Genomic DNA, 26,789 nt, shown 5'->3' on the forward strand with positions numbered 1-26,789 from the left:
AAGCATGACAAGGCCAAAAGGAAGCCGGACCCATTGGTGGAGTATATCAAGGCGAGGGCTGCTACTGAGCAGGTTCCTTGACCTGGGAAGTGACCGGTATTTTCTGTTACAACTGTGGAGAAGATGACCATTTCAAGTGAGCGTGAAGGACAGGAAAACCTTGGGAAAGTAAATCAGGGATTAATCAAACAGTGAAGAGGTAAAGCTACAGAGGGACCCAGTAAAGGATGGGCTGATGTTTCAGAGAGGATATGTTCTTATCAGTGCAACAAGGGAAATACTTAAGTTCAAAATATTATACCCTAAGGTTTGGTGGGACCAAGCTCTGATGTATCCATATGAATTGAAGGTGTTTCAACATAGCTATACTTGATAGAATCTCGTTACTTTGCTTTACAGATCCTTTTACAAATGGTATTTAACGCATTTACAATTGACACCACTCAGTACCCGAGATTCACGAGCTTAGTACTGATAAGTATCCGTACGATGATTACTTGCCATTGAAGCTGGAGTTGTTGGAAGCAGACGGTGGAATAACCCCCTGGCATCCTCTAGTATACAGGAAGGATCACAAGGGGTGGTTGAAATTTGAGCCAAAGATGGATGGGATAAGGAGGTCTCAAAGAGTCAGGAAACCCTCAAATAGGCTAGAAGATGTTGTATCTATTCCTCCTACCATTTATAAATGGAAAGGAGATCATGACATCACAAAATTCTTATGAAAACTGAGTTGTTAATGATGGATTGGTAAATTTCAAAGTCATCAGGGCATGACTATTTTTGGTAGGAGGAAGAGTGTAACACCCTGGGTAACATTTTTACCTCTCAGCTGTAGGTATTTCATTTTAACAGTTCTGTAAGAGCAATCTGTTCTGCTTTTAGCATGTTTGGGTTTGAGCTAAAGATAAGGAGCCATGTTGTTCAACTTATCAGCCAGTCAGGAGGGTGGAATTGGGAGAAGGTTCTAGAGAACGCTGGGTGGTGAGGTATTGTGATGGCCACTAGTGTGGGAAGAGGTCTTTTTGGCTAGTGTTGGGAAAAGGCAGGAGGGAAGATGGCTGAGGATGCTGTCCCTGTTTCACAACTAGTTTCTTGGGTAGCATCAGCAAAACTTCCTGCCAGGGTATTGGTTCTAGGTCATCCGTGTCCTAGAAGGTTGCATGGATCCCAAACCTTGCCCCCACCCTAACTGCTTAGAAACTTATCTAAATTTCTGTTCCAATGCTGCTGATGAGGAATGCCCAGTTCCTGTCAATAGGGCCAATTGGATACAACATTGGCTTGAGGAAAAAGTCTCAGGTAATGGAGGGCTGTAGTCGGACTACAAGTATGCAACCAATGGTTTACATTGATATTGAAGGATTGTTGTCTGGCATAGTTGGAAGAGTGTAGGTGGTTTGATTAGTAAGTTTACAGTTGACATGAAAGTTGGTGTAGTTATAGGTAGTGAAGGCTGCCTAAGAATCGTATTAGATGAAAACTTGGACAAAGTGGTAGGAGATGGGAATTTAATCCAGTGTGAAATAATGCAGGTTATGATGTGGACAGAGTAAATGGCAGGGTCCTTAGGAGACCTTGGGATGCACTTAATACACTGGAGATGCAAGTTTTTTTTTAATTGTGGGTAGTGACATTAATAGTCATGGATTTCCCATAGCAAATCCATTCTATCATACCAACCAGTGCAGAATTTCAAGTTAGCCCCCAAAGACTTTACTACTCAGTGGTCAAGATGCAAGTACAAAGTTTTGTCACGCTAATCTATCATGTTATTGTAATACCGTAACAGTCACTAAACAGCAAAGAATGTAGAAACCCAAATTCAGTGACATCTTAAGGCCGATTTAATTGTAAAGTCTTATATTACACTAGTATAAGGCAACCAAAAATAAATTTTAAAAAATAAAGCACGCACTCTTACAATTTCTACATAAATAGGAAGCAATCAAGCATTCTGAACTTAATACAGGTCCACGCATGTAGACATTTAAATCTGGATTAAATAGTGTATACATCAAGCTATAAACTCCACTTTGTTAGTGGGAGAAACATTTATCAATATTTTACATCTTAGTCTCATACTGCAGCCATTTATCAGCAGGGATGCAATTGACCATATGTAACATGCGTTAAAATGCTCAGGCTTGGGTTTCTCTCCCTCACTGGATACACATTAATCCTACTCCACTTCAGATACAAAAAGCCAGCAGCCGTCATTGGCACACTATCCTTTTGCTTTATTACATTATTATCAAAAGTCTAGAAAACTTTGTAAACCTGTGGCATAGATGCAGTGCTCATCTCTCCTCCCTCCTCTCTGGAATTCCACATTCTATTAATGCTTCCTTATATCGCTGTAGACAGCCACAGATGCTTTTCACAAAGCCTTTAGAGAGGGGAAACAGAGGGAAACCTATATCAGGGTAACCACGCTTCTCAGGGAGAAAGCTCCTATAACTCTTTCGCCGTCTTTTTGGTTTGACGATAACCTGCGATGAAGCCTTCTGTTCTGCAGTTAAAGAGGAGGGTTCAGCTGCCGCCTGTAATTGCTCAGTGGAATTCATATCGAGGCACATACTTTCCTCAGGGCTAGCTTCTGCCAACAACCTCTGCTCTATACTGCTTGCATGCATTTCAGAACTTTCCATTCCTGGCTCCTTGTTGGCCTCAGATTGAGCAAGCACCTGTGATGGAGATGGTGAAAGATGCTCAACCTGCCCATCTGCCACTTCAGAAGGGCAGCTATTAACAGCAAAGTCTTCAGCACTAAGTTCAGTACTTTTTTGGATCATTTCATTAATTTCCAGCCAAGACTCCATCCTGTTTAAAAGGCGCCAGCCGTTGGTATAGAAGTGCTCTTTTATTTCCTGTTCAAATATTTCCACAGGTTTGTGAATCAGCTGTGTCATAGATTGTACCAGTTTTATCAGAGCCATCTCATTGTAGCAGCGACTATTTTCATAACCTTCTTGCAGGCCACGATCACTGTCAAACCCAGCCTCATTGTAATAGGGCTCATTCACCAGGATCAGTCCTGCAGAATCAATAACATAACGTGGGTGAAGTAACAATGAGAAGCCTTAAAAATACAAAGACCTGCCACATAGATTCTATAATATGATATTGAATCCGATATAGACACCAAACACAATTTTCACACAACTCCAACATCACAGGCAAAAACATGCAGCTTTCATTTAAATTTTCTGTTTTAAAAAAAAACCATATATTTGAACCTTCTGAAACGTTATACAGAGGGTTACTTTAGTGAAAATGAAGCTTATTTTTAAATGAGGGTGTGGGGACAAAACCATGAACTGGAATTGATACATCATTGTAACAGGTACCAAGATTCAGTCTAAAAATTGTGTGCATGCATACATTCCAGACAGATCATGCCATACAGAATTGTATCAACATAGTAAAAAGGAAAAAAAAACAGAAGGTGGGACAACAAATTTCATGACATATCAGTGATAATAAACTTGATTCTGAAAAGTTATAGAGTTACACACGAAGTGCAGTGCAGGTAAACAAAGAAGAAATGCCGACTGGGAGATCACAAGAGGTTCTCTTTTAGCATATTCAAGAGTCTGATAACATCAGGATAAAAGCCATCCTTGAGACTGATGGCATGAGACTCACGCTTCTGTATAATCTGCTTGATGGAAGGGGGAAGAGAGAGAATGACTAGGGTAAGAGAGATCCCGGATTATATTGGCTGCTTTACCAAGACCAGGGGGTGGGGGAGCGTAGGGAATATAGACAGTCAATAGTGCGGATACTAGTTTGTATGCTGGACTGGGCTGTGTTCACACCTCCATGCAATTTTTCTTAGTATTGGGGACAACAGTTGTCATACTCAGCTGTGATATATCTGGTTAAGATACTTTCAATGGTGCATCTGTATCAAGAACATGTGCAACTTCTTTAGCCTGAAGAGGTAAATGCATCGATGTGCGCTTTTAAAAAAAAGTTCTCGCAACCATGTGGTTGGACCAGGACAAATTGTTTGTGATATTTACACCTAGGAACTGAAGCTCTCAACCATCTCCACCCAGCACCATTGATACAGACTCCATCCTACTTCTTGAAGTCAATGACCCACTTCTTTGTTTTACTGAGGGAAAGTAGTTGTCTTGACACCATGTCACTAGGCTCCATTTCCTTCCTGTATTCCATCTTGTTCTGTAAAAGTTAGCCCACAATGGTGATGTCATCTGTAAAACTGGTAAATGAAGTTGAGCAGAACTTGAGTCACAGTTGTGAGTGTATAGGGAGTATCGTAAGGGCCCGAGGAAGCAGCCTTGTAAAGGACTAGTACTTCATAAAACTATGAAATTGATATTGTCGCCTATCCATGAAGACATCTGGTCAACATGTTTTGTTAAATTCCCAATCACTTTCAGAAGCAAAATAGGATTATGACTGCAGCATATGCAATCACCACAGATGGACAACTAATTTAAAACAGTTAGAACTGAGTGACCAGAGGTAGCTCTTTAGCCCAAGCGTGTTCTGCCATACAGTGAGCGCATGGATGATCAGTGACCCAAATCTATCCTTAATTTGTAACTCCCAGAACTTTTCACAAGACACCAAATGCGCTCTGCCTAATTTTCAAATAGCTGCAGCAACATTCCCACATTATAGGTTTGCATTCAAAATTGAACATAATACTCTAGTTATGGCCCAGCTGACATTTTATGAAGTTGTACCATATCCTTTCATATTTTATACCGTGACTAATGAAGGTAAATATCCCATATGCGACCTTAACTACCTTATCTATTCCATGTTGCTACTTTTAGGGATTTGGGACAGAGGTACCTCACTGTAAGAATCAAAGGACCCTTGAAGGTAGCAGCATAGGGACACAGTGCGGCAAAGGTGGCATATTGGAGATCCATTAGGCAGGGCACAGAATAGAAGAGAAGAGATTATAATAAACACTTTGCTATAAGTCAGCAGTTTATTGGAGCAAAGCAGTTGTCAACGTTATGGGTTAAAACACTACAGCAAGGCAGAGTGGAGAGGTGAGTTGGTCAGCACATTGGGGTCCACATCCAAGGAAATCGTTCTGGCCTGGGGAGGGCACAGAGGGTTACAAGAATAACTTCAGAATTTAAAGACTTAACCCATGAGAAACAATGATGTCTTCGGACCTGTAATCACTGGAGTTCAGAAGGGGGGGGGGGGGGGGGTGGGCAGAATCTCATAGAAAACTGCTAAGATTCAGAAAGGCCAGGATAGAGTGGATCTGTCCATTATGAGAGTTTAGGGTCAGAGGGCATAGTCTCAGTGTAAAAGGACAACCCTTTAAAACAGATGAGGAATTTCTTTAGCCAGAGAGTGGCAAATCTGTGGAATTTGTTGTCACAGGGGGCTGTGAAGGCCAACTCACTGACTGTATTTAAGACAGTTAAGTAGTTCTTGATTGGTAAAGGGGTTAAGGGTTACAGGAAGATGAGAATCAGGTTGAAGAGATAATCATCCATGATTGAATGCTGGAGCAGACATATGGACCTAATTCTTCTCCCATCTCTTAAAGGATTATCATATACAGAAGGTGAGAGGTAAGAAAGGAGACAGGTGATTTAGATGAAGGTGGGGTGCAAGATCAACACAACAAAATGCTGGAGGAACTCAACAGGCCAGGCAGCATCTATAGAAAAGAACAGAGTTGATGTTTTGGGCAGATAGTGTGAAGGTAGGGAAGGGGAACAGAAATAGAAATGGAAGAAAGAGGCAGATGAATGATAGGTGGAGACAGATACAGAGGGAAAATACAGAGAGCAAGATGGAGCAAGTTTAGCTGAGGGGAGTGGCTTCACCAAATACATGTCAAATAATATAATTCTGACCCATGGCTTTCAATCAAGGTGCCTTTCTGAGCTAGTGCCATTTGCTTACGTTTGACACTCATCTCTTTAACCCAGATACATATTATTTCCAGAAACATATTAAATGTCTTTTGAATATTGTACTTGTATGTGGAAACCCATAAGAATCCAAGTAACAGAGAATGTGGATCAGTGAAAAAGCCTGCTTCAAAAGGAGCCTAAAATCCACAAGCATTCAGTCACTCCTTTCTGCTGCATTCAAGTAGAACATAACAAGAATTATATCAACATTTCTCAGCACTAACCTTGAATTGATATGAGGACCTGCAGAAGACTAGATTTAGTTGTCCACCTCTCTGTTCCCTAAATAAAAGTCAAAGCATTAAATTGTGAAGAGAATACAGATAAATAGTGATTCCTAAACAAAGCAGCACATGGAAACAAATCAGAGCAGATATTATGGTTGACAGGATTAAAAGACTCCCTTTCAATCTCATGCTTTAATCATTACCAGACCATCATTCAGTCGATGGCCATGCTGGACCCAGCAGAAGGCCTAAAGGAACAGCTCAAACACATTGAATCCCAGATCGATGCACCCATCATCAACAACTATATTAGTAGAGAAAAGTGCATGTTTTCTCTTTCTTTATTTTACAATGTTTTTTTAAAATTAATTCTCAGTTCCTTCCCTTGGCACTTACCTATTTAACTAAAGGATATACAACATATCGTCTTTTAGCTCCTCGTCTTGGTTTCCATGGTACCACTTTCTAGTTCAAGCAATAGTACATTTCCAATTCTTACTGCTTTTTACTACTTAATATGGAACTGAGAAACCTCCCGCTCTATTTCAAAATGATGCTATGTTAAGCAGGAAGCATAGCAGCCCCTCAGTGCTAACATGTTTTTTGTACTCTAATTGCTGAAATCCTTACCCTTCTGACTCAGAAACAAGTATGCTGACAACCAAGCTACAAGTATTTAGCAGTATTTTTAGGTTTGATCCATTACCAGTTACAATCACTCCAATGTCTGGTGCATGGAGGCTATTCAACCTATTGTGCCTATTGCAGCTCTCTCAAAGAGCTAGCCATTAGACTCACTGCCCTTTCTCAGTGGACTTTAAAGAGCTAGCCACTTCATCCCACTGCCTTTTCTCTGTGGACTTTAAGTATTCAAGTCTTCATACACTTAATTTAACACCATGCCAGATTCTACTAGCCATTCAGACAATACTTTTCAGATTATAATGAAGTCCTTAGTGCTGCCTTCAGTCTTGTCTGTCACATTCAGTAGCAAACACTCGTTACTGCTGAAATAGTTTGTTGTTAAAACCTTTCATGATTGTCAAAAGAAACTAATCTAGTTAAAAAAATCTTACCAAATGCTACCTACAAATAATAGGTCATTTCCATCAAGTGCATACCTTTCCAATCCATGTGCCCAAAAGACTTACGCAGACTTTGCCATTATCGTACAAGTTGGGGTTGAGACGCCCACTACATTGAGAAATGTAATGAAAAAGTGGAGGAACTGCAGGGTAAACATTAGGCAGCTGAATATCAAACAGAAACAACCCATCATCATATGGAGTCCGTGTTGGCCCTTTGATTAGAGCTGAGAACAGATCCTACGGAAAGAACATAAATTACTAGGAGTCTCACATCCATTTATTTTTAAAAAAATGAGGGTATTGAGTAATTATGTCTTGGCCAACATAAAAATTACCAGAGGAGAGAGACTGACAGCCTTCAAACTCAAGGTGGATAAATTCCCAGGGGCCAACCAAGTGCTTCTTCAAGAATGTGGGAAGCTAGAGAAGAAATTGCAGAGTTCCTTGCTTCATCTTTAGCCACATGCAAAGCTCTTGAAGAAAGGAGGGCAACTAATGCAGTACCATTATTTAAGGTCAGAGAACTACAGGCTGATGAGTCTGACATCAGTGGTGGCTCAGTTACTGCAGGGTATTTTGAGGAACAGAAACAATCAGCATCTTGATAGATAAGATTAATTAGGGGTGGTCATCCCTTGTTCCAAGCCTTCCTGGTAATGCTCCCCAACTTCTCATGCACTATATTGAACATTGCGTTGGTGATGCTTTCTGCACCCATGCTGAGCTTACCAATTTCATCAACTTTGCCTCCAACTTGCACCCTGCCCTTAAGATCATATGGCTATTTCAGACACCTCCCTCCCCTTTCTCCATCTCTGGAGACACTGTATACTGACATCATTTAACAGCTCTCTTCACTATATTTCTTACCAATAACTCAGAAATCATACCTCTTCCCACCTTGTCTGCTGTAAAAATGCTATTCCCTTCTCAGTTCCTTCATCTCTGCTGCATCTGTTCCCAGGATGACGCTTTCCTTTTCAGGACATCAGAGATGTCCCCATATCCCTTGATTCCCCTATCCATAAGATACCTATCTAGCTCCTTCTTGAAAGCATCCAGAGAATTGGCCTCCACTACCTTCTGAGGCAGTGCATTCCACACCCCCACAACTCTCTGGGAGAAGAAGTTTTTCCTTAACTCTGTCCTAAATGACCTACCCCTTATTCTTAAACCATGTCCTCTGGTACTGGACTCTCCCAGCATCTGGAACATATTTCCTGCCTCAATCTTGTCCAATCCCTTAAGAATCTTATATGTTGCAATCAGATCCCCTCTCAATCTCCTTAATTCCAGCGTGTACAAGCCCAGTCTCTCTAACCTCTCTGCGTAAGAAAGTCCGGACATCCCAGGAATTCTCTTGTCCTCACCTATGAGCCCATGAGCCTCTGCATCCAACATATCAATTGTATCCTGCCACCAAACACATCTTTACCTTTCACTCTCCGCTGGGAATTGGCCCACACTTGTTCTTTCTTCTCTACCCAGAATTCTCCCTCCCGGTACTTATTCCTGCAAGTTGCTCAAGTGCTACACCTCCTCCCTTACCTTCATTCAAGACCCCAGGCAGTCCTCCCAGATGAGGCACATTTCACCTGCAAATCTGCTATTGTATCTGGTGCTCAGTGTGGCCTCCTCTACATTGGTAAGACCCGACCTAAAGTTGGGCACTGCTTTATTGAGCACCTCTGCTCCATCCACCAAAAGCCAAATTTCCCAGAGGGCAAACATTTTATTTTCATTCCAACATTTTGGTCCAGGCCGCCTTTTGCCACAATGAGGCCACCCTCAGGGTGGAGGAGAAACACCTCATATTCCATCTAGGTAGACTCCAACTTTATTTTCCCTCCCCTTCCTCTTCTTACCTGCGTATCACCTCCCCCAGTGCCCCTCCTCTTTCTCCAATGTTCCACTCTCCTCTCTTATCAGATTCCTTCTGTGTACAGTTTTGCTTATAGGAAAGACATTAAATTGGGAACAGTCTAGAGAAGGTTAATAAGGATGCTGCTATGACTCAAGGGTGTGAGTTATAGGGAGAAGACGCGCAAGCTCGGGGTTTGTTCTGTGGAGCACAGGAGAGAGATAGGAATTACCTTACAAGTGTATAAAATTGTGACAGCCATTAATCACAGATGGGAACCAAAAACTAGAGGGTGTGTGTTCAAGAGGAGAGAAACAAGGTTTAAAAGATGTGTAAAATCATGAAGGACAACTTTACCTGAGGTAGTCTGTACATGGAACGAGCTAGCAGACAAAGTGGCTGAGGCAGATACACCAAAATCCAAAACTGCAGTGCCTGTAAAAAGTATTCACCTCCTTGGAAGTTTTCATGTTTTGTTGTTTTACAACATTGAATCACAGTGGATTTAATTTGGCTTTTTTGACACTGATCAACAGAAGAAAAAGACTCTTCCGTGTCAGTGAAAACAGGTCTCTACAAAGTGATCTAAATTAATTACAAACATAAAACAAAATTGATTATATAAGTATTCACTCCCTTTTAATATGACACACCAATCATCACTGGTGCAGCCAGTTGGTTTTAGAAGTTACATAATTAGTTAAGTGGATATCACTGTGTGCAGTCAAGGTGTTTCAATTGATTGTAGTAAAAATATACCTGCATCTAGAAGACCCAACTGATAGTGAGTCAGTATGCTGACAAAAACTACACCACAAAGACAAAAGAACATTCCAAACAACTTTGTGTAAAGGTTATTGAAAAACACAAGTCAGGAGATGGATATAAGAAAATTTCCAAGTCACTGAATATCCCTTGGAGTACTGTTAAGTCAATCATCAAGAAATGGAAATATGGTACAGCTGTGAATCTGCCTAGAGCAGGCTGTCCTCAAAAACTGAGTGACTGTGCAAGAAGGGACTAGTAAGGGAGGCTACCAAGAGATGCATGACAACTCTGGAGGAGTTACAAACTTCAGTGGCTGAGATGGGAGAGACTGCGCATACAACAACTGATGCCCAGGTCCTTCACCAGTCACAGCTTCATGGGAGAGAGGCAAAGAGAAAGCCACTGTTGAAAAAAAGCTCACATGAAATCTTGGCTAGAATTCTATAGCCTGATAAAACCAAAATTGAACACATCATGGAAATTGGGCACACCATCGCTACTGTGAAGCAAGGTGGTGGCTGCATCGTGCTGTGGGGATGTTTCACTGCAGCAGGCCCTGGAAAGCTTGTGAAGGTACAGGTTAAATGAATGCAGTAAAATACAAGGACATCCTGGAGGAAAATCTGACAAAGTCTGCAAGAGAACTGTGACTTGGGAGAAGATTTGTTTTCCAGCAAGACAATGACCCCAAGCATAAAGCCAAAGCAACACAAGAATGGCTTAAAACAACAAAGTTAATGCCCTATACTGGCCAAGTCAGAGTCCAGATCTCAATCCAATTAAGAATTTGTGGCTAAACTTGAAAAGGGCTGTTCACTCATGATCCCCATGTAATTTGACAAGAGCTTGAGCAGTTTTGTAAAGAAGAATTGGGAAAAATTGCAATGCCCAGATGTGCAAAGCTGTCAGAGTCCTATCCACAGAATCAGAGCTGTAATTGCTGCCGAAGTTACATCTACAGGTTTCCCCCGCTATCCAAAGGTAGAGCATTCCTATGAAACGGTTCGTAAGCGGGGTTCCAGTGATATCATCATTGAAAATGGCAGCTTAAGTCACTAGCTCCTCCGGAAAAATGCGTATTAAGCCCCGTTATCCCATCAAATATATTTTTCGAAAAATCTTTGAACTGAAAAGAGGGGCAAGAATGGGGAAAAAGAACGGAAATTTAAAAAAGCGACACTGTGGAGCCGGAGTCCGAGAGGAGTGCAGTGAGCGGCTCTCCTACCCGACCGAGGCGGCTGCTGGGCCTCGTTCAGACGAAGCGGCGAATATTTTCAAAATTCTGAAATAATGGAGGTCCAGAAAGAAATAAAGCAGCAGCTCCGTGATATTAAGTCAGAGCTCGCCAGCGTCAATCAAAAAATAGTGGTGGCAGAGACTCGAATTGAGAAGGTGGAAGATCGTGTTCAAAATGTAGAACGGATACTGAGTAAGACAATAAAAATATTAAATCACCAAGAAGGTAAACTGCTTGACCTGGAGAGAAGATCACGGCGGAAAAATATCAGAATCTACAACGTTCCCGAAGGAGTGGAGGGCTCGTCTATGACGGAGTTTGTCGGAAAGTTACTGCGGGATGTGCTGGATATTCCCTCGGCTATGGAGCTGGAAGTCAAAAGAGCCCACCGCACGTTAGTCCCAAAACCTACCCAGGATAGAAAGCCACGCTCAATAATAATAAAATTCCTTCGGTACAGCACAAAGGCGGAGATTCTACGAAGGGCCTGGGGTAAGAAGAGAATGTTTTTAGAGGATAAATTAATATATTTCGACCAAGATTACCCCCCCCCCCGAGGTCCTCCAGAAACGCAAAGAATACTCTGAAGTAAAGCGAGTACTAAAGCAAAAAAAGATTAAATTTCAAACTCCATACCCTGCTAAACTTTGAGTGTTTTATGACAACAGGACGTGGTTGTACCAGACAGTGGAAGAGGCGACTACAGACATGAAGGCCAGAGGGTTGCCGTCAGCGTGACCAAAACAAAGGAAAGCCTGACTGAGGAATTATCCCGCTCCGCTTGGGAAATAGTGCGAGAATCGAGAAGGCAGGAGACAGGAGGAGGCCGAGAGAAATATATCAGGAAGAGACCAGGAGTTTCCTAAAGACATTCCTCACCCCCTTCAGAAGAGCCATAAGGTTTGGCTAACTTTAAAAATGTTGAGAAGCTAAACAGAAGCAAAAATACACGGTGATATACCTATCTCAAGAAATACTTAATATAATGTGTATTTTATATTACTTAGTTGTTATTCTTTATTCGCTCACTTACTCCTTTTCCCCCCACCAAAATGAGAATATATATATATATATATGTAATGTGTGTGTGTGTGTGTATATATTTGTGTGTGTGCATATATATGTATATATAGGAGTACACAGGGAAATCTTTTCTGTGTAATGGATTTGTTCACTGACTTTTATGAATACTGCAATGGGGGTCCTCAACTCACAAGTAGGAGGGGTTATCCCCCACAGCTAGACATTTCCTCTAACTCAATGCAGGGTCATCTACTAGAGACCTCAGCCTTGGAATCACACGTTTGTTGCTATTTTTGTTATTATTTGCGTTTCTTGGTTCTTATTTGTTCAGGGAGTAGATCGATTAAGTTTTATTCTAATTTCAATGATACATTGACAGATAAATACAGATGGCTAAGGACAAGGTAAAATTCATTTCTTTTAATGTCAATGGGCTATTAAATCCAATCAAACGTAAGAGAATTTTATCCAATTTGGAATAATTTGATTCATACTGGGAAAAATGGTTTAACTACATAATGGCTCATAGGCCTGACTTTATTCTTACAGATCAATGAATCTGTTGTTAAAAAAAAAAATCACTCCCTGCTTGTACATAGTTCTTTCCTTTTGCTTGTTTTTTCTTTCCACTCTTTTCTATAAGTGTGTATCTCAGATAAATACTTTGTGGAGATTTGCGATATATATGATTATATGATATATATGTACAATGTCTGAAATACATTTTATGGAAATGTTTGTTTGATGATGAACTTCAATAAAAAAAATTACAAAAGAAACGATTCATAAGCCAAAATGTCATAAAGTGAAGAAGCAATTACCATTTATTTATATGGGAAAAATGTGAGCATTCGCAGACCCAAAAAATAACCTACCAAATCATGCCAAATAACACACAAAACCTAAAATAACAGTAACATATAGTAAAGCAGGAATGATATGATAAATACACAGCCTATATAAAGTAGAAATACTTTTCTGCAATTATTGCAGCATTATCTAGCATAGCGAAAATCTCACGCAAGCGCTCCTGGCAGGACTCTAGGCAGAAGCACTCTCTTCAGTAATCTTTAAGCTATGAAGCTGCCAAATCATACCAAATAACACATAAAAATACACAGCCTATATAAAGTAGAAATAATGTATGTACAGTGTAGTTTCGCTCACCGGAATCGGGAAGACAGCGAGCACACTGATGATAGTGTGTTAGGCTGAGCCGTTGGAGGTTGGGGTTGTGGGAGTTAGAGGAAACTGGGGTGTCATCTCATTGTCGTCTGTTTCCATCAGGGCAGGCAGGTCACCTTCTTCTAAGTCTGCCTGCCTCGATGTCGAAGGTCGAGGTTTGTCGTCTGCTGTGGCTGATGTGGAAGACTTGAAAAATGACAGTATACTTGACTGCTCAGCCTCGTGCATTTTTCCATCATACAGTTCTTTGTAAGCACTCAAACCATCCTGCAAATATGCCCTAAATCTAGGAACCCTTTCAAAGTCATTGCAGCGTTGTCAATCGCAGCGAAAATCTCACGCAATTGCTTCACGTTCAGTTCCTGGACAACTACTGCGTTTGGTTTCGATTGTTATCCTTTCATCTTGCAATTGCATCAGCTCTTCATCTGTCATTTCTTGGTCATGGGATGCCAAAACCTCTTCAACATCATCTTCATCAACTTCCACAAACCCAGTCTCCTTAGCCAAACTCATTATGTCCTTACTTCACTCACCACGATCGAAACACTTAATTATGTCTAGTTTTATGCTAAGTGTAACACCCTTCTGAGCTCTTTTAGGCTTTTCCAATACCTTAGAACTCATCTTGCTAATGGACGCACAAAATAAATCAACATAAAGCACAGATGCTCACAGGCACGTGTTTAAGCAATGCCGGCTAGAATGCAGTTCTGGGAGAGGAACTTGGCTGCTTGGGGCACGTGCTGCCTTTTTTCGTAACAGTGAAAACACCTTCTGTTAGCAAAAGCAGGTAACTAATGTAGGTCTTTCGTAACAGCGAGGTGTCGAAAAGCGAACATTCGAAAACTGGGGGCCACCTGTTCTAAATACTGACTTGAAGGGGGTGACTACTTATGCAATTAATCATTTTACCTTTTACATTTCTAATTAACTTAGATCACTTTTTAGAGATCTGTTTTCACTGACACAAATGAATCTTTTTTCTGTTGATCAGTGTCAAAAAAGCCAAATTAAATCCACTGTGATTCAAAATGTTAAAACAATAAAAAATGAAAACTTCCAAAGGGGGAAGTGAGTATTTTTTTGGGCACTGTAAATTCAATAGAAACATAGAACATAGAAAACCTACAGCACAATACAGGTCCTTCGGTCCACAAAGTTGTGCAGAATATAAACTTACTTTAGAAATTACCTAGGGTTACCCATAGCCCTCTATTTTTCTAAGCTCCATGTACCTATCCAGGAGTCTCTTAAAAGACCCCAGCATATCTGCCTCCACCACCATTGCCTACAGCCCATTCCACACACTCACCACTCTGCGTAAAAAACTAACCCCTGACAGCTCCTCTGTACCTATTTCCAAGCACCTTAAAACTGTGCCCTCTTGTGTTTGCCATTTAGCTCTGGGAAAAAGCCTCTGACTATCCACATGATCAATACTTCTCATCATCTTATACACTTCTATCAGGTCACCTCTCATCCTCCATCACTCCAAGGAGAAAAAGCCGAGTTCACTCAACCTATTCTTGTAAGGCATGCTCCCCAATCCAGGCAACATCCCTGTAAATCTCCTCTGCACCCTTTCTATAGTTTCCACATCCTTCCTGTAGTGAGGTGACCAGAACTGAGCGCAGTACTCCAAGTGGGGTCTGATGTTGTAGCCATTTGTGAGTCTTAGTTGCAGGAGGGACAGGACTGGCAGCTCAATTATTAGGGGTTCTGTCGTTTTAGATGTGATTGAAGGTGAAGCATTAAAAAAGGAGTGGTGGCATTCCTCAAGGCTCTAGAGCACAGAAATAAGCCCTTCAGCCTATCTGGTCCAATGCTTAACTGCTATTCTACTAGTCCCATCAAACCACACCTGGACCATAGCTCCCCAACCACCCTCCCCCCCCTAACTGCACTTTCTACTTTCAATGGTAGCTTGTTCCAAACTCAGACCAGCATCTTAATGAAGTTCTCTTTCAGGTTCCCCTTAAATATTTCAGCTTACACCCTTAACCCATCACTTCCAGTTCTAGTCTCACCCAACCTTGGTGGAAAAAGCCTATTTGCATTTTTCTATTTTGTATACTCGTATTAAATCTCCTATGCTCCAGGGAATAAAGTTCTAATCTATTCAACCTTTTCCCTACAACTCGGGTCCTCAAGTCCCAGCAACATCATCGTAAGTTCCCTCTCTACTTTTTCAATCCTGAGATGTTTTGTAGGTAGGTGACCAAACCAGTTTTGGCCAACTTTGATGACAGCTGTGTGGATTGGGAGAGGTTATTTTCTGTCAAAGATGCTTGGTAAGTGGGAGGCCTTCAAAACATGAAATATTGGGATATAGAAACTGTATGTTCCAGTTAGAATTATAAGCAAGGCAAAGAGGTTGGTCTGGCAGACAAGGTGAAGGAGAATCCCAAGGACTTCCATAAATATATTAAGAGCAAAAAGAAAGCAAGGTATGATGGTTACTTCATTTAACTACCCATTCAACAAACAAAAACTGGCTCAACTTGCCATTCTGTCCTCGAATGTTTTGACCATGATGCCATCAGGAAGTGCAGTAGCAAGCAATGCCATTTCTTTTCTCACGGTGCTGAAAAATTTCTTTGAATCTGCTGGCTGAAATTCCATTTTTTTGAACGCATGGCTCTCTGCAAGCAAACAAAATTGGAACTACACATTATTGATGCCATGTGAAGCAAGTGTCAGGTTCTCAGTAATATTAACTGTTAACTGCTAATTATAAAATGGCTTCTCTGAAGTGTTATAATGAAATGGCTTCTTTATAATGTTAACTATGAGGTAATGTTCTCTGTAGCTGAAATGTTTGGGTTATAACTATTGATAACGGGGGAACTAGCCAATGGGAATCTTGTTATTCTATCTGTATGTGTGGGAATCGGGGTTGGTGCGCGGGAAGTTCGACTAGGAGAAGCAAAGAGGGAGGACGTGTGGGAAGTGCTCTGGTCAACCACAGCGGCTGGTCCCAGTCCGAGGGCCGTGGAGTTCGGAGGAAATCGAATGGTGGACCAAGGATATTGCGTGAGCTCCAACATGTGCACTTCTTGGTGCCTTTTTACTTTATATTTTTGTTTCGCTACTAACTCCATAGTCACAGTAAAATTTATAAAGTGAATTGTTTAAATGTACATTGTGCACTGACTGATATTTTACGTTGTGGGTTTGTGCCAGGGGCATACACAGCATCTACACAAACGTGAGACACAGTTTGGTGGACAGACGGTGGTTTCCCCTCGACGAACATGGGTTGATAGAGCTGAGTGTTACACAAGCATCTACAGATTCTCCACCCTCCACATGGAACAACACTCCCTGGCAAGCTTCGTTCTACCATAACCCCTCCACCACTGCACACATCACCATGGAAGGAAACAATTTGTCCCATCAGATCACCAATCTATCCTCTAAACTACTAGCAAACCAACCTCATGTTAAGTTTCCTCAATTTAACCCTTTATGGTTTAATACTGTTTAAGAATCTGCCATGCTCCTTGTCCATGTTAAAAGAATTGCCTTTTGTGCTAAGGACAGAACAGCACAGAAGATGAGCCGAGGTCCAGTCTTAAAACCGTAGCCATTTTCTATAATGGAACACTGCATAGCTACAGTTGTTGCTTCAGCTACATTAAACCAATACAGTAATTGTATTTTAGTAATTGGCGGATAGGTTTCCTTGGAGCAAGGAAAGCATCCTGGAGCTTTGAAATTTGGAGATTTTACCTGGTACTGACTCGAGAACAGAGAAGACTTCCCCTTTTGCGCTTGTGAATGTAACTCCAGGTTTGCTGCTCTGCTGGCAAAGCACAGGCGTATCACTTGTCCACTCAGACCTCACGGGAACTGGCAAGTCAATTTTTTCTTCTTTGCTTTCAGTTTCTGCAACAGCTTCCATCTTCTCTTCCTCCACTATGGCTACATTGTCAAGAGTCTTCTGAAGGGTTTCCTGCAGCTTCTTGATATCATCTCGAAACTTCTTCTCCTTAGTTTGCTTTTCTGGTTCTATTGTTGGGGAAGTAGCAGAGCCTGTCAACAACTGCTCAACCGTCATATTCTTTAAACTTTCCAAAATTTTGATTGCTTCCTTTATCTCATGAAAGCCTTTGGGAGATCCATCCTTTCCAGTTTTATCAGAATTAGAACTACTTGATGCTGCACCAGCTCCCTGTGCTTGTTCTACCTCACTCTTGCTTTCTTCCAGCGGTGTTGCCACCTCTATTCCAACTTCAAGTGCCTCACTCCCCTTTGCATTCTCATCCTCAGTCAAACCATCATCCGTTTCCCAGCTATCACTTTCATCTTCCCATTCATCTGAAGTTGCCCCAGAAGAGGTACCATCCAGAGAGTCCAGGTCAGATTCTTCAATGTCAGACTCAACGTTATATAAGTGCTATATTAAAAAAAAAAACAAGTTATTGAAAAAACAATCTGATTTGTTAAACTACATAATTTATGTTAGGACAGACAATAAAGGCACTGCCTCGAGAAGGTGGCATCTATTATTAAAGACCTCACCATTTGGGACATGGCCTCTTCACGTTATTATCAACGGAGAGGTTGTACAGGAGCCTGAAGACTCACACATTTTAGGAACAGTTTCTTTCACTCTGCCAGATTTCTGAACAGTAGATGAACACCACCTTATTTTTTGGCACTATTTAATTTTGTTATGTCTTGCACTGTACTGTTGCTGCAAAACATCAAAATTCACACCATATGTTAGTGGTAATAAGCCTGATTCTGACTGGGGTGCGAACAGTTTGCCCCTAATCAATCCTAACTTTTTTTTTACAAATCACAGCCCAATCTAGCCACATACCATTGCCTCACCACCAAGAAACAGAAGTTACATGTTGGTACAGAGGACTCTGGATGAGGTACTACATTAAAGATCATTGACATGAAAATTGATGTTGTGCATTGCAAAAACAGTTGCTCAAGGCTACAGTAAGCTCTAATGGAAGGTTGGGCAGAGCATTGACAGATAACTTTGGGAAGTCACAGGGTTAGGACACATACAGTAAATGGTAAAGCACCAAGGAAAAGAACACTGGAGTTGAAATCCACTGTTCCCCGAAAGGAGCAACAAATGGAAAGCGTATTGTAGGCAGTTAGCATGCTTATCTTCATAGGTCTGGCATAGAATACAAAAGTTGGTGCTATGTTGCAAATTTACAAGATTCTGGTTAGAATATACTTGAGGTATTTTGTGCATTTCTGGTCGCCACACTTTGGGAAGGGTGTGGTATGCTGGAAGAAGTGCAGAGGTGATTCACTTGGCTGTTGTCTGAATTGGGGAAGATGGGAAGGGTGTGGTATGCTGGAAGTGCAGAGGTGATTCATTGGGCTATTATCTGGATTGAGGTAGTTAGATATGGGGAGCATATCTGGATGTTTTCCCTGGTGAGAAACCTAAGAGACACCCTAATAGAGGTATATTAAGGGGCAAATATAGTGTAGATCAGAATAATTTTCCCATGGCAGGAGCATCAAAAAGGTGAGAGGAAGGAGTTTTAAAGTGGTTTAAGAGGAAAGTACAAAATATGGAACACTACCAAAGGAGCTGGTGGAGCTCTATACATAAGACCATAAGACAAAAGGAGCAGAAGCCTGCCATTCGGCCCATCGAGTCTGCTCCGCCATTTTATCATGAGCTGATCCATTCTCCCATTTAGTCCCACTCCCCTGCCATCTCACCATAACCTTTTGATGCCCTGGCTACTCAATACCTATCAATCTCTGCCTTAAATACATCCAATGACTTGGCCTCCACTGACGCCCATGGCAACAAATCCCACAGATTCACCACCCTCTGGCTAAAAAAATTCTTCACATCTCTGTTCTGAATGGGCACCCTTCAATCCTTAAGCCATACTCTCTCATACTAGAATCTCCAACCATGGGAAACAACTTTGCCACATCCACTCTGTCCATGCCTTTTAACTTTCGAATTGTTTCTATGAGGTACCCCCCTCATTCTTCTAAACTCCAAGGAATACAGTCCAAGAACGGTCAAACGTTCCTCGTATGTTAACCTTCTAATTCCCGGAATCATTCTAGTGAATCTTCTCTGAACCCTCTCCAACGTCAGCACATCCTTTTTCAAATAAGGAGCCCAAAACTGCACACAATACTCCAAGTGAGGTCTTACCAGTGCCTTATAGAGCTTCAACATCACATCCCTGCTCTTATATTCTATTCCTCTAGAAATGAATGCCAACATTGCATTCGCCTTCTTCACCCTTGAGGTTAACCTTAAGGGTATCCTGCACAAAGACTCACAAGTCCTGTTGCATCTCAGAACTTTGAATTCTCTCCCCATTTAAATAATAGTCTGTCTAATTCTTCCACCAAAGTGCATGACCATACACTTTCCAACATTGTATTCCACTTGCCACTTCTTTGCCCATTCTCCCAATCTATCCAAGTCTCTCTGCAGACTCTCTTTCCTCAGCGCTACCGGCCCCTCCACCTATCTTTGTATCATCAGCAAACTTAGCCACAAAGCCATCTATTCCATAATCCAAATCATTGATATACAACGTAAAAAGAAGTGGCCCCAACACGGAACTCTGTGGAACACCACTGGTAACTGGCAGCCAACCAGAATGGGATCCCTTTATTCCCACTCTCTGTTTCCTGCCAATCAGCCAATGCTCTATCCATGTATATAACTTTCCCATAATTCCATGAGCTCTTATCTTGTTTAGCAGCCTCATGTGCGGCACCTTGTCAAAGGCCTTATGAAAATCCAAATACACAACATCCACTACCTCTCCCTTGTGTAGCCTACTTGCAACTTCCTCAAAAAATTGCAATAGGCTTGTCAGGCAGGACTTTCCTTTAAGGAAACCATGCTGAGTTCAGCCTATCTTGTCATATGCCTCCAGGTACTCCGTAACCTCATCCTTGACAATCGACTCCAACAACTTCCCAACCACCGATGTCAAGCCAGCAGGTCTATAATTTCCTTTTTGCTTCTTTTCCCCCTTCTTAAATAGCGGAGTGACATTTGCAATCTTCCAGTTCTCCGGAACCATGCCAGAATCTATTGACTTCTGAAAGATCATTGCTAATGCCTCCGCAATCTCCGCAGTTACTTCCTTCAGAACACGAGGGTGCATTCCATCTGGTCCAGGAGATTTATCTACCCTTAGGCTATTCAGCTTCCTGAGTATTTTCTCTGTCATAATTGTAACTGTGCACACTTCTCTTCCCTGACACCCTTGAGTGTCCAGTATACTGCTGATGTCTTCCTCAGTGAAGACTGATGCAAAATACTCATTCAGTTCCTCTGCCATCTCCTTATCTCCCATTACAATTTCTCCAGCATCATTTTCTATCAGTCCTATATCTACTTTCACCTGTTTTTTACTCTATATACTTGAAAAAGCTTTTAGTATCCTCTTTGATATCATTTGCTAGCTTCCTTTCATAGTTCATCTTTTCCCTCTTAATGACCTTCTTAGTTTCCTTTTGTAAGCTTTTAAAAACTTCCCAATCCTCTGTCTTCTCACTAATTTTTGCTTTCTTGTATGCCCTCTCCTTTGCTTTTACTTTGGCTTTGACTTCTCCTGTCAGCCACAGTTGCATCCTTTTTCCATTCGAAAATTTCTTTTTTGGAATATACCTGTCTTGCACCTTTCTCAATTCTCGCATAAACTCCAGCCACTGCTGCTCTGCTGTCCTTCCCGCTAGTGTCCCTTTCCAGTCAACTCTGGCCAGTTCCTCTCTCATGCCACTGTAATTTCCTTTACTCCACTGAAATACCGACACATTGGATTTCAGCTTCTCTTTCTCAAATTTCACAGTGAACTCAATCATGTTTGATCATTGCCTCCTATGGGTTCCTTCATCTCTACCTCTCTAATCACCTCTGGTTCAATACACAATACCCAATCCAGTACAGCCCATCCCCTAGTGGGCTCAACAACAAGCTGTTCTAAAAAGCCATCTCGTAGACATTCTACAAATTCTCTCTCTTGAAATCCAGTGCCGACCTGATTTTCCTAATCCACTCGCATTTTAAATCCCCCACAATTATCATAACACTGCCCTTCTGGCAAGCCTTTTCTATTTCCTGTTGTAGTGGTGGATAATTGTTTATCGGGATGGAGGCCGGTGACTAGCGGGGTGCCTCAGGGATCTGTTTTGGGCCCAATGTTGTTTGTAATATACATAAATGATCTGGATGATGGGGTGGTAAATTGGATTAGTAAGTATGCTGATGATACTAAGGTAGGAGGTGTTGTGGATAATGAGGTGGGTTTTCAAAGCTTGCAGGGAGATTTATGCCGGTTAGAAGAATGGGCTGAACGTTGGCAGATGGAGTTTAATGCTGAGAAGTGTGAGGTTCTACATTTTGGCAGGAATAATCCAAATAGAACATACAGGGTAAATGGTAGGGCATTGAGGAATGCAGTGGAACAGAGAGATCTAGGAATAACAGTGCATAGTTCCCTGAAGGTGGAGTCTCATGTAGATAGGGTGGTGAAGAAGGCTTTTGGAACGCTGGCCTTTATAAATCAGAGCATTGAGTACAGAAGTTGGGATGTAATGTTAAAATTGTACAAGGCATTGGTAAGGCCAAATTTGGAATATTGTGTACAGTTCTGGTCACCGAATTATAGGAAAGATATCAATAAATTAGAGAGAGTGCAGAGACGATTTACTAGGATGTTACCTGGGTTTCAGCACTTAAGTTACAGAGAAAGGTTGAACAAGTTAGGTCTCTATTCATTGGAGCGTAGAAGGTTGAGGGGGGATTTGATCGAGGTATTTAAAATGTTGAGAGGGATAGATAGAGTTGACGTGAATAGGCTGTTTCCATTGAGAGTAGGGGAGATTCAAACGAGAGGACATGATTTGAGAGTTAGGGGGCAAAAGTTTAAGGGAAACACGAGGGGGTATTTCTTTACTCAGAGAGTGATAGCTGTGTGGAATGAGCTTCCTGTAGAAGTAGTAGAGGCCAGTTCAGTTGTGTCATTTAAGGTAAAATTGGATAGGTATATGGATAGGAAAGGAGTGGAGGGTTATGGGCTGAGTGCGGGTAGGTGGGACTAGGTGAGATTAAGAGTTCGGCACGGACTAGGAGGGCCGGAATGGCCTGTTTCCGTGCTGTGATTGTTATATGGTTATATGGTAATTTGTAGGCAACATCACTGCAGTTGTTAGGAGGCCTGTATATAACTGCCATTAGGAACCCCATTACCCCTGGGATTTCTTAGCTCAACCCATAAAGATTCTGCACCTTCCAATCCAATGTCACCTCTTTCTAATGATTTAATATCATTTCTTACCAATAAAGCCATGCCACCCCCTCTGCCTACCTGCCTATCCTTCCGATACATCGTGTATCCTTGGATGTTCAGCTCCCAGAGACATGCATCCTTTAGCCACGTCTCAGTGATGGCCACATCATACCTGCCAATCTGTAGCTATATGACAAGATCATCCACCTTATTCCTTATGCTGCGTGCATTTAAGTATAACACCTTAAGTCCAGTATCTGGTACTTTTTGCTTTGATTGCACTGCAACTCATCCCAATCGCTGCAAATTTGCCCCATCACCTGCCTGTCCTTTCTGACATCTTTACTGCTCACTTAGATTTATTTCTGTTTTACCCCTCCTCCACTCTATCATTCCAGTTCCCATCCCCTGCCAAATTAGTTTAAACCCTCCCCATCAGCTCTATTAAACCTTCCTGCCAGGATATTGGTCCCCTTCGGGTTCAGGCGTAACCCGTCCTTTTTGAATAGGTCATACTTCCCCCAGAAGAGCTCCCAATGATCCAAGAATCTGAAGCCCCGCCCCCTGCACCAGACTCTCAGCCACGCAATCATCTGCCTGATCTTACTATTCTTGCCCTCGCTAGCACATGGCACAGGTAGCAATCCTGAGATTACTACTCTGGAGGTCCTGCTTCTCAGCTTCCTTCCTAACTCCCAGAAATCTCTCTTCAGGACCTCCTCCCTTTTCCTATCTATATCATTGGTACCAACACGTACCAAGACAGCTGGCTGCTCGCCCTCTTCCTTCAGAATATTCTGGACCTGATCCGAGACATCCCATACCCTGGCACCTGGGAGGCAACACACCATGCAGATATCTCTATCAGGCTCACAGAATCTCCTGTTTGTTCCCCTGACTATGGAATCCCCTATGACTACCACATTCCTCTTCTCCCTCCTTCACAACAGTGCCAGGCTCAGTGCTAGAGACCCGGTCACCGTGACCTTCCCCTGTCAGGTCATCCCCCTCAACAGCATCCAAAACTATATACTTGTTGCTGAGGGGGGCAGCCAAAGGGGTGCTCTCCACTATCCAGGCATTTCCCTTCCCTCTCCTGACAGTCACCCAGTTTTCTGACCCCTGTAGCCTAGGGATGCCTACCTCCCTGTAGCTCCCGTCTATCACCTCTTCACTTTCCCTAATAAGCAGTGGGTCATCAAGCTGCAGCTCCAGATCCCTAACATGGTCTCTGAGGAGCTGCATCTCGGTGCACCTGGTGCAGATGTGGCCATCAGGGAGGCTGGAGGTCTCCCAGGATTCCCACATCTGACACCCTGAACAAAGCACCATTGCATTCAAGACATTATTACACTATTTAGATGGGTACTGGAATAGATAAAGTACAGAAGGATAGAGATCTTAATGGGATCAGTATAGATAGTGAAAAGGGTTGGTACCTGGCCAAGCTTGGTTTGTTTAGTGTCGAGCCCAGTTCCATCACCTCCACAGGATGTTAATAGTGGCAAACCTATTGGTGCTAATGTTATAAAATATCAAAGGAATATGGTTAGGCAAACTGAGGTTTTTGTGGGCTGGATGCAACTTGCCGTTTATCAATCCATGCCTGAAAGCTGTTTTGGTCTTTATACATTTAGGTAAAGTGTCGTGAAGCGCCACAGTAGTGTGGCAGACAGCGAGATATTATTACAACTCGGGGTATTCTGAATTTAGTTCAATTCTATCGTCATCTGAAAGGAGTCATGTACGTTCTCCCCATGGAATGGGTGTGTTTTCTCTGGTTTCCTCCCAAAGTCCAAAGATGTACTGGCTAGTAGGTTAATTAGTCATTGTAAATTGCCCTATTAGGCTAGGGTTAAGTCGAGAGTAGTTAGGCAGTGCAGCTCAAAGGGCTGGAAGGGCCTGTTCCGTGCTGTATTTGTAACAAGCTGGCTAATGACTGCTTCATTTATTGAATATGGAATTGAACATTAGGCAATAAACATCTTCACTTCTGATTTTACAATGGAAGGTAGGTCACAATGAAGCAGTTGATGATTTATGCCGAGAATAGGAAGGTTGACTACCAAGAGGATATCATTGTCTTTTAAACTGGTATGACTCCAACTTCTGGAGATTTGCCACCCTTAATTCCCACCAACTTCAATTCTATTAGGGCTCCTTAGTGGCGCATTTTGTCAAATATATGACTGAGACGTTACTCTCATCCTTGCGATTTGGCTCTTTTTATATATATTTGGGTATGCAGTCATCTAGAGATCACGTCAAGATTCTCCACCCTGGAGTAAGTCAGTGAACTTTGGATTTTGCACAGTTTGGTAGATCTCCCCAGTTATGTTCCTGACACTAGCTTTTCATTTCGCATTTAATTAACAGTTCAATTATAAATAGCATGTCCTCATACCTATCACTTCTTTGCTCATTTTTTCCTTGATTAAAGTACATCTACCTTAATCAATAAAATTATTGCGCAAATATTACTCACCAGCTCCCATCAAAATATAAGACCAAAAGACATAGGAACAGAATTAGGCCAGTTGGCCCATCGAGCCTGCTCTGCCTTTCAATCACGGCTGATCCTTTTTCCCTCCTCTTCAGCCCTACACCACGGCTTTCTCCCCGTAACCTCTGATGTTGTGCCTAATCAAGAACCTATCAAGCTCTGCCTTAAATACACCCTGTGGCCTCCACAGCTGCCTGTGGTAATTAACTCCACCAATTCACCACCCTTCGGCTAAAAAAATTTCTCTGCATCTGTTTTAAATGGATATCCCTCTATCCTGGGGTTGTGCCCTCTTGTCCTAGACTCCCCCACCATGGGAAACATCCTTTCCACATCTACTCTGTCTAGGTCTTTCAACATTCGAAAAGTTTCATTGAGATCACCCCCTCATTCTTCTAAATTAGAGCAAGTACAGATCCAGAGCTATCAAACATTCCTCATATGATAATCCTTTCATTCCTGGAATCATCCTTATAAACCTCCTCTGAACCCTCTCTAATGCTAGCACATCTTTTCTAAGATGAGGGGCTCAAAACTGTTCACAATACTCAAGGCAAGACCTCACCAGGTTCCTTATAAAGCCTCTAGCATTACAACCCTGCTCTTGTATTCTAGACCTCTTGAAATGAATGCCAACATTACATTTGGTTTCCTTGCCACTGACTCTACTAACAAGTTAACCTTTAAGGTGTTCTGCACAAGGACTCCCAAGTTCTTTGCATCTCATATTTTCTCCCCGTTTAGGATATAGTCTGCAAATTTATCTCTACTACCAAACAGCATGACCATGCATTTTCCAACATTGTATTTCATTTGCCACTCTCTTGCCCATTCTCCTAATCAAAGTCTTTCCACAGCCTACCTGTTTCCTCAACACTAGCTCCCCCACCACCAATTTTCATATCATGTGCAAACTTGGCAACAAAGCTATCTATTCCATCATCCAAGTGATATACAGCCTAAAAAGAAGCAATCTCAACACCGACCCCTGTGGAACATCACTAGTCACTGGCTGCTAACCAGAAAAGGATCCTTTTATTCCCACTCGCTGCCTTCTACCAATCAGCCAATGCTCTAACCATGCCAGTAACTTTCCTGTAATGCCATGGGCTCTTAACTTGGTAAGCAGCCTCACGTGTGGCACCTTGTCAAAGGCCTTCTGAAAAGTCCAAATACACAACATCCACTGCATCCCCTTTATCTAACCTGCTTGTAATCTCAAAGAATTCCAAAAGATTCTTCAGGCAAGATTTTCCTTTAAGGAAACCATACTGACTTTGTCCTATCTTATCCCGTGTCACCAAGTACTCCATAACCTCATCCTTAACTATTGACTCAAACATCTTCCCAACCACCGAGGTTGGGCTAACTGGTCTATAATTTCCTTTCTGCTGCCTTCCTCCTTTCTTAAAGAGTGGAGTGACACTTGCATTTTTCCAGTCCTCTGGCACCATGGCAGAGTCCAATGATTTCTTAAAGATCATACTAATGCCTCCACAATCTCTACCGCTACCTCTTTCAGACCCTAGGGTGCAGTTCATCTGGTCCGGGTGAAAGAACCCTTAGTTCTTTCAGCTTTTTGAGCATCTTCTCTCTTGTAATAGTAACTGCACTCACTTCTCATTTCTCACACCCTTCGACACCTGGCACACTGTTAGTGTCTTCCACAGTTAAGACTGATGCAAAATACTCATTTAATTCATCTAC

General features: G+C 42.0%; 1 protein-coding gene across 1 annotated transcript in view; it reads right to left on the reverse strand.

Annotated features, from left to right (window-relative positions):
• Nucleotides 1-1,824: 1,824 nt before the first annotated feature.
• Nucleotides 1,825-26,789, reverse strand: part of LOC140714841 ((E3-independent) E2 ubiquitin-conjugating enzyme UBE2O) — a 163,030-nt gene continuing 138,065 nt past the window's right edge. The window contains exons 14-18 of the mRNA XM_073026496.1: nt 17,052-17,718; nt 15,825-15,961; nt 7,276-7,479; nt 6,152-6,209; nt 1,825-3,037 (exon numbers count right to left, since the gene is read on the reverse strand). Coding sequence (XP_072882597.1) covers nt 2,301-3,037; nt 6,152-6,209; nt 7,276-7,479; nt 15,825-15,961; nt 17,052-17,718 — 1,803 coding nt within the window. The 3' untranslated portion in view covers nt 1,825-2,300. The remainder of the gene's footprint in view (nt 3,038-6,151; nt 6,210-7,275; nt 7,480-15,824; nt 15,962-17,051; nt 17,719-26,789) is intronic.

Source organism: Hemitrygon akajei, chromosome 22 (genome assembly GCF_048418815.1).
Source record: "Hemitrygon akajei chromosome 22, sHemAka1.3, whole genome shotgun sequence".
NCBI classification, from domain to species: Eukaryota; Metazoa; Chordata; class Chondrichthyes; order Myliobatiformes; family Dasyatidae; genus Hemitrygon; species Hemitrygon akajei.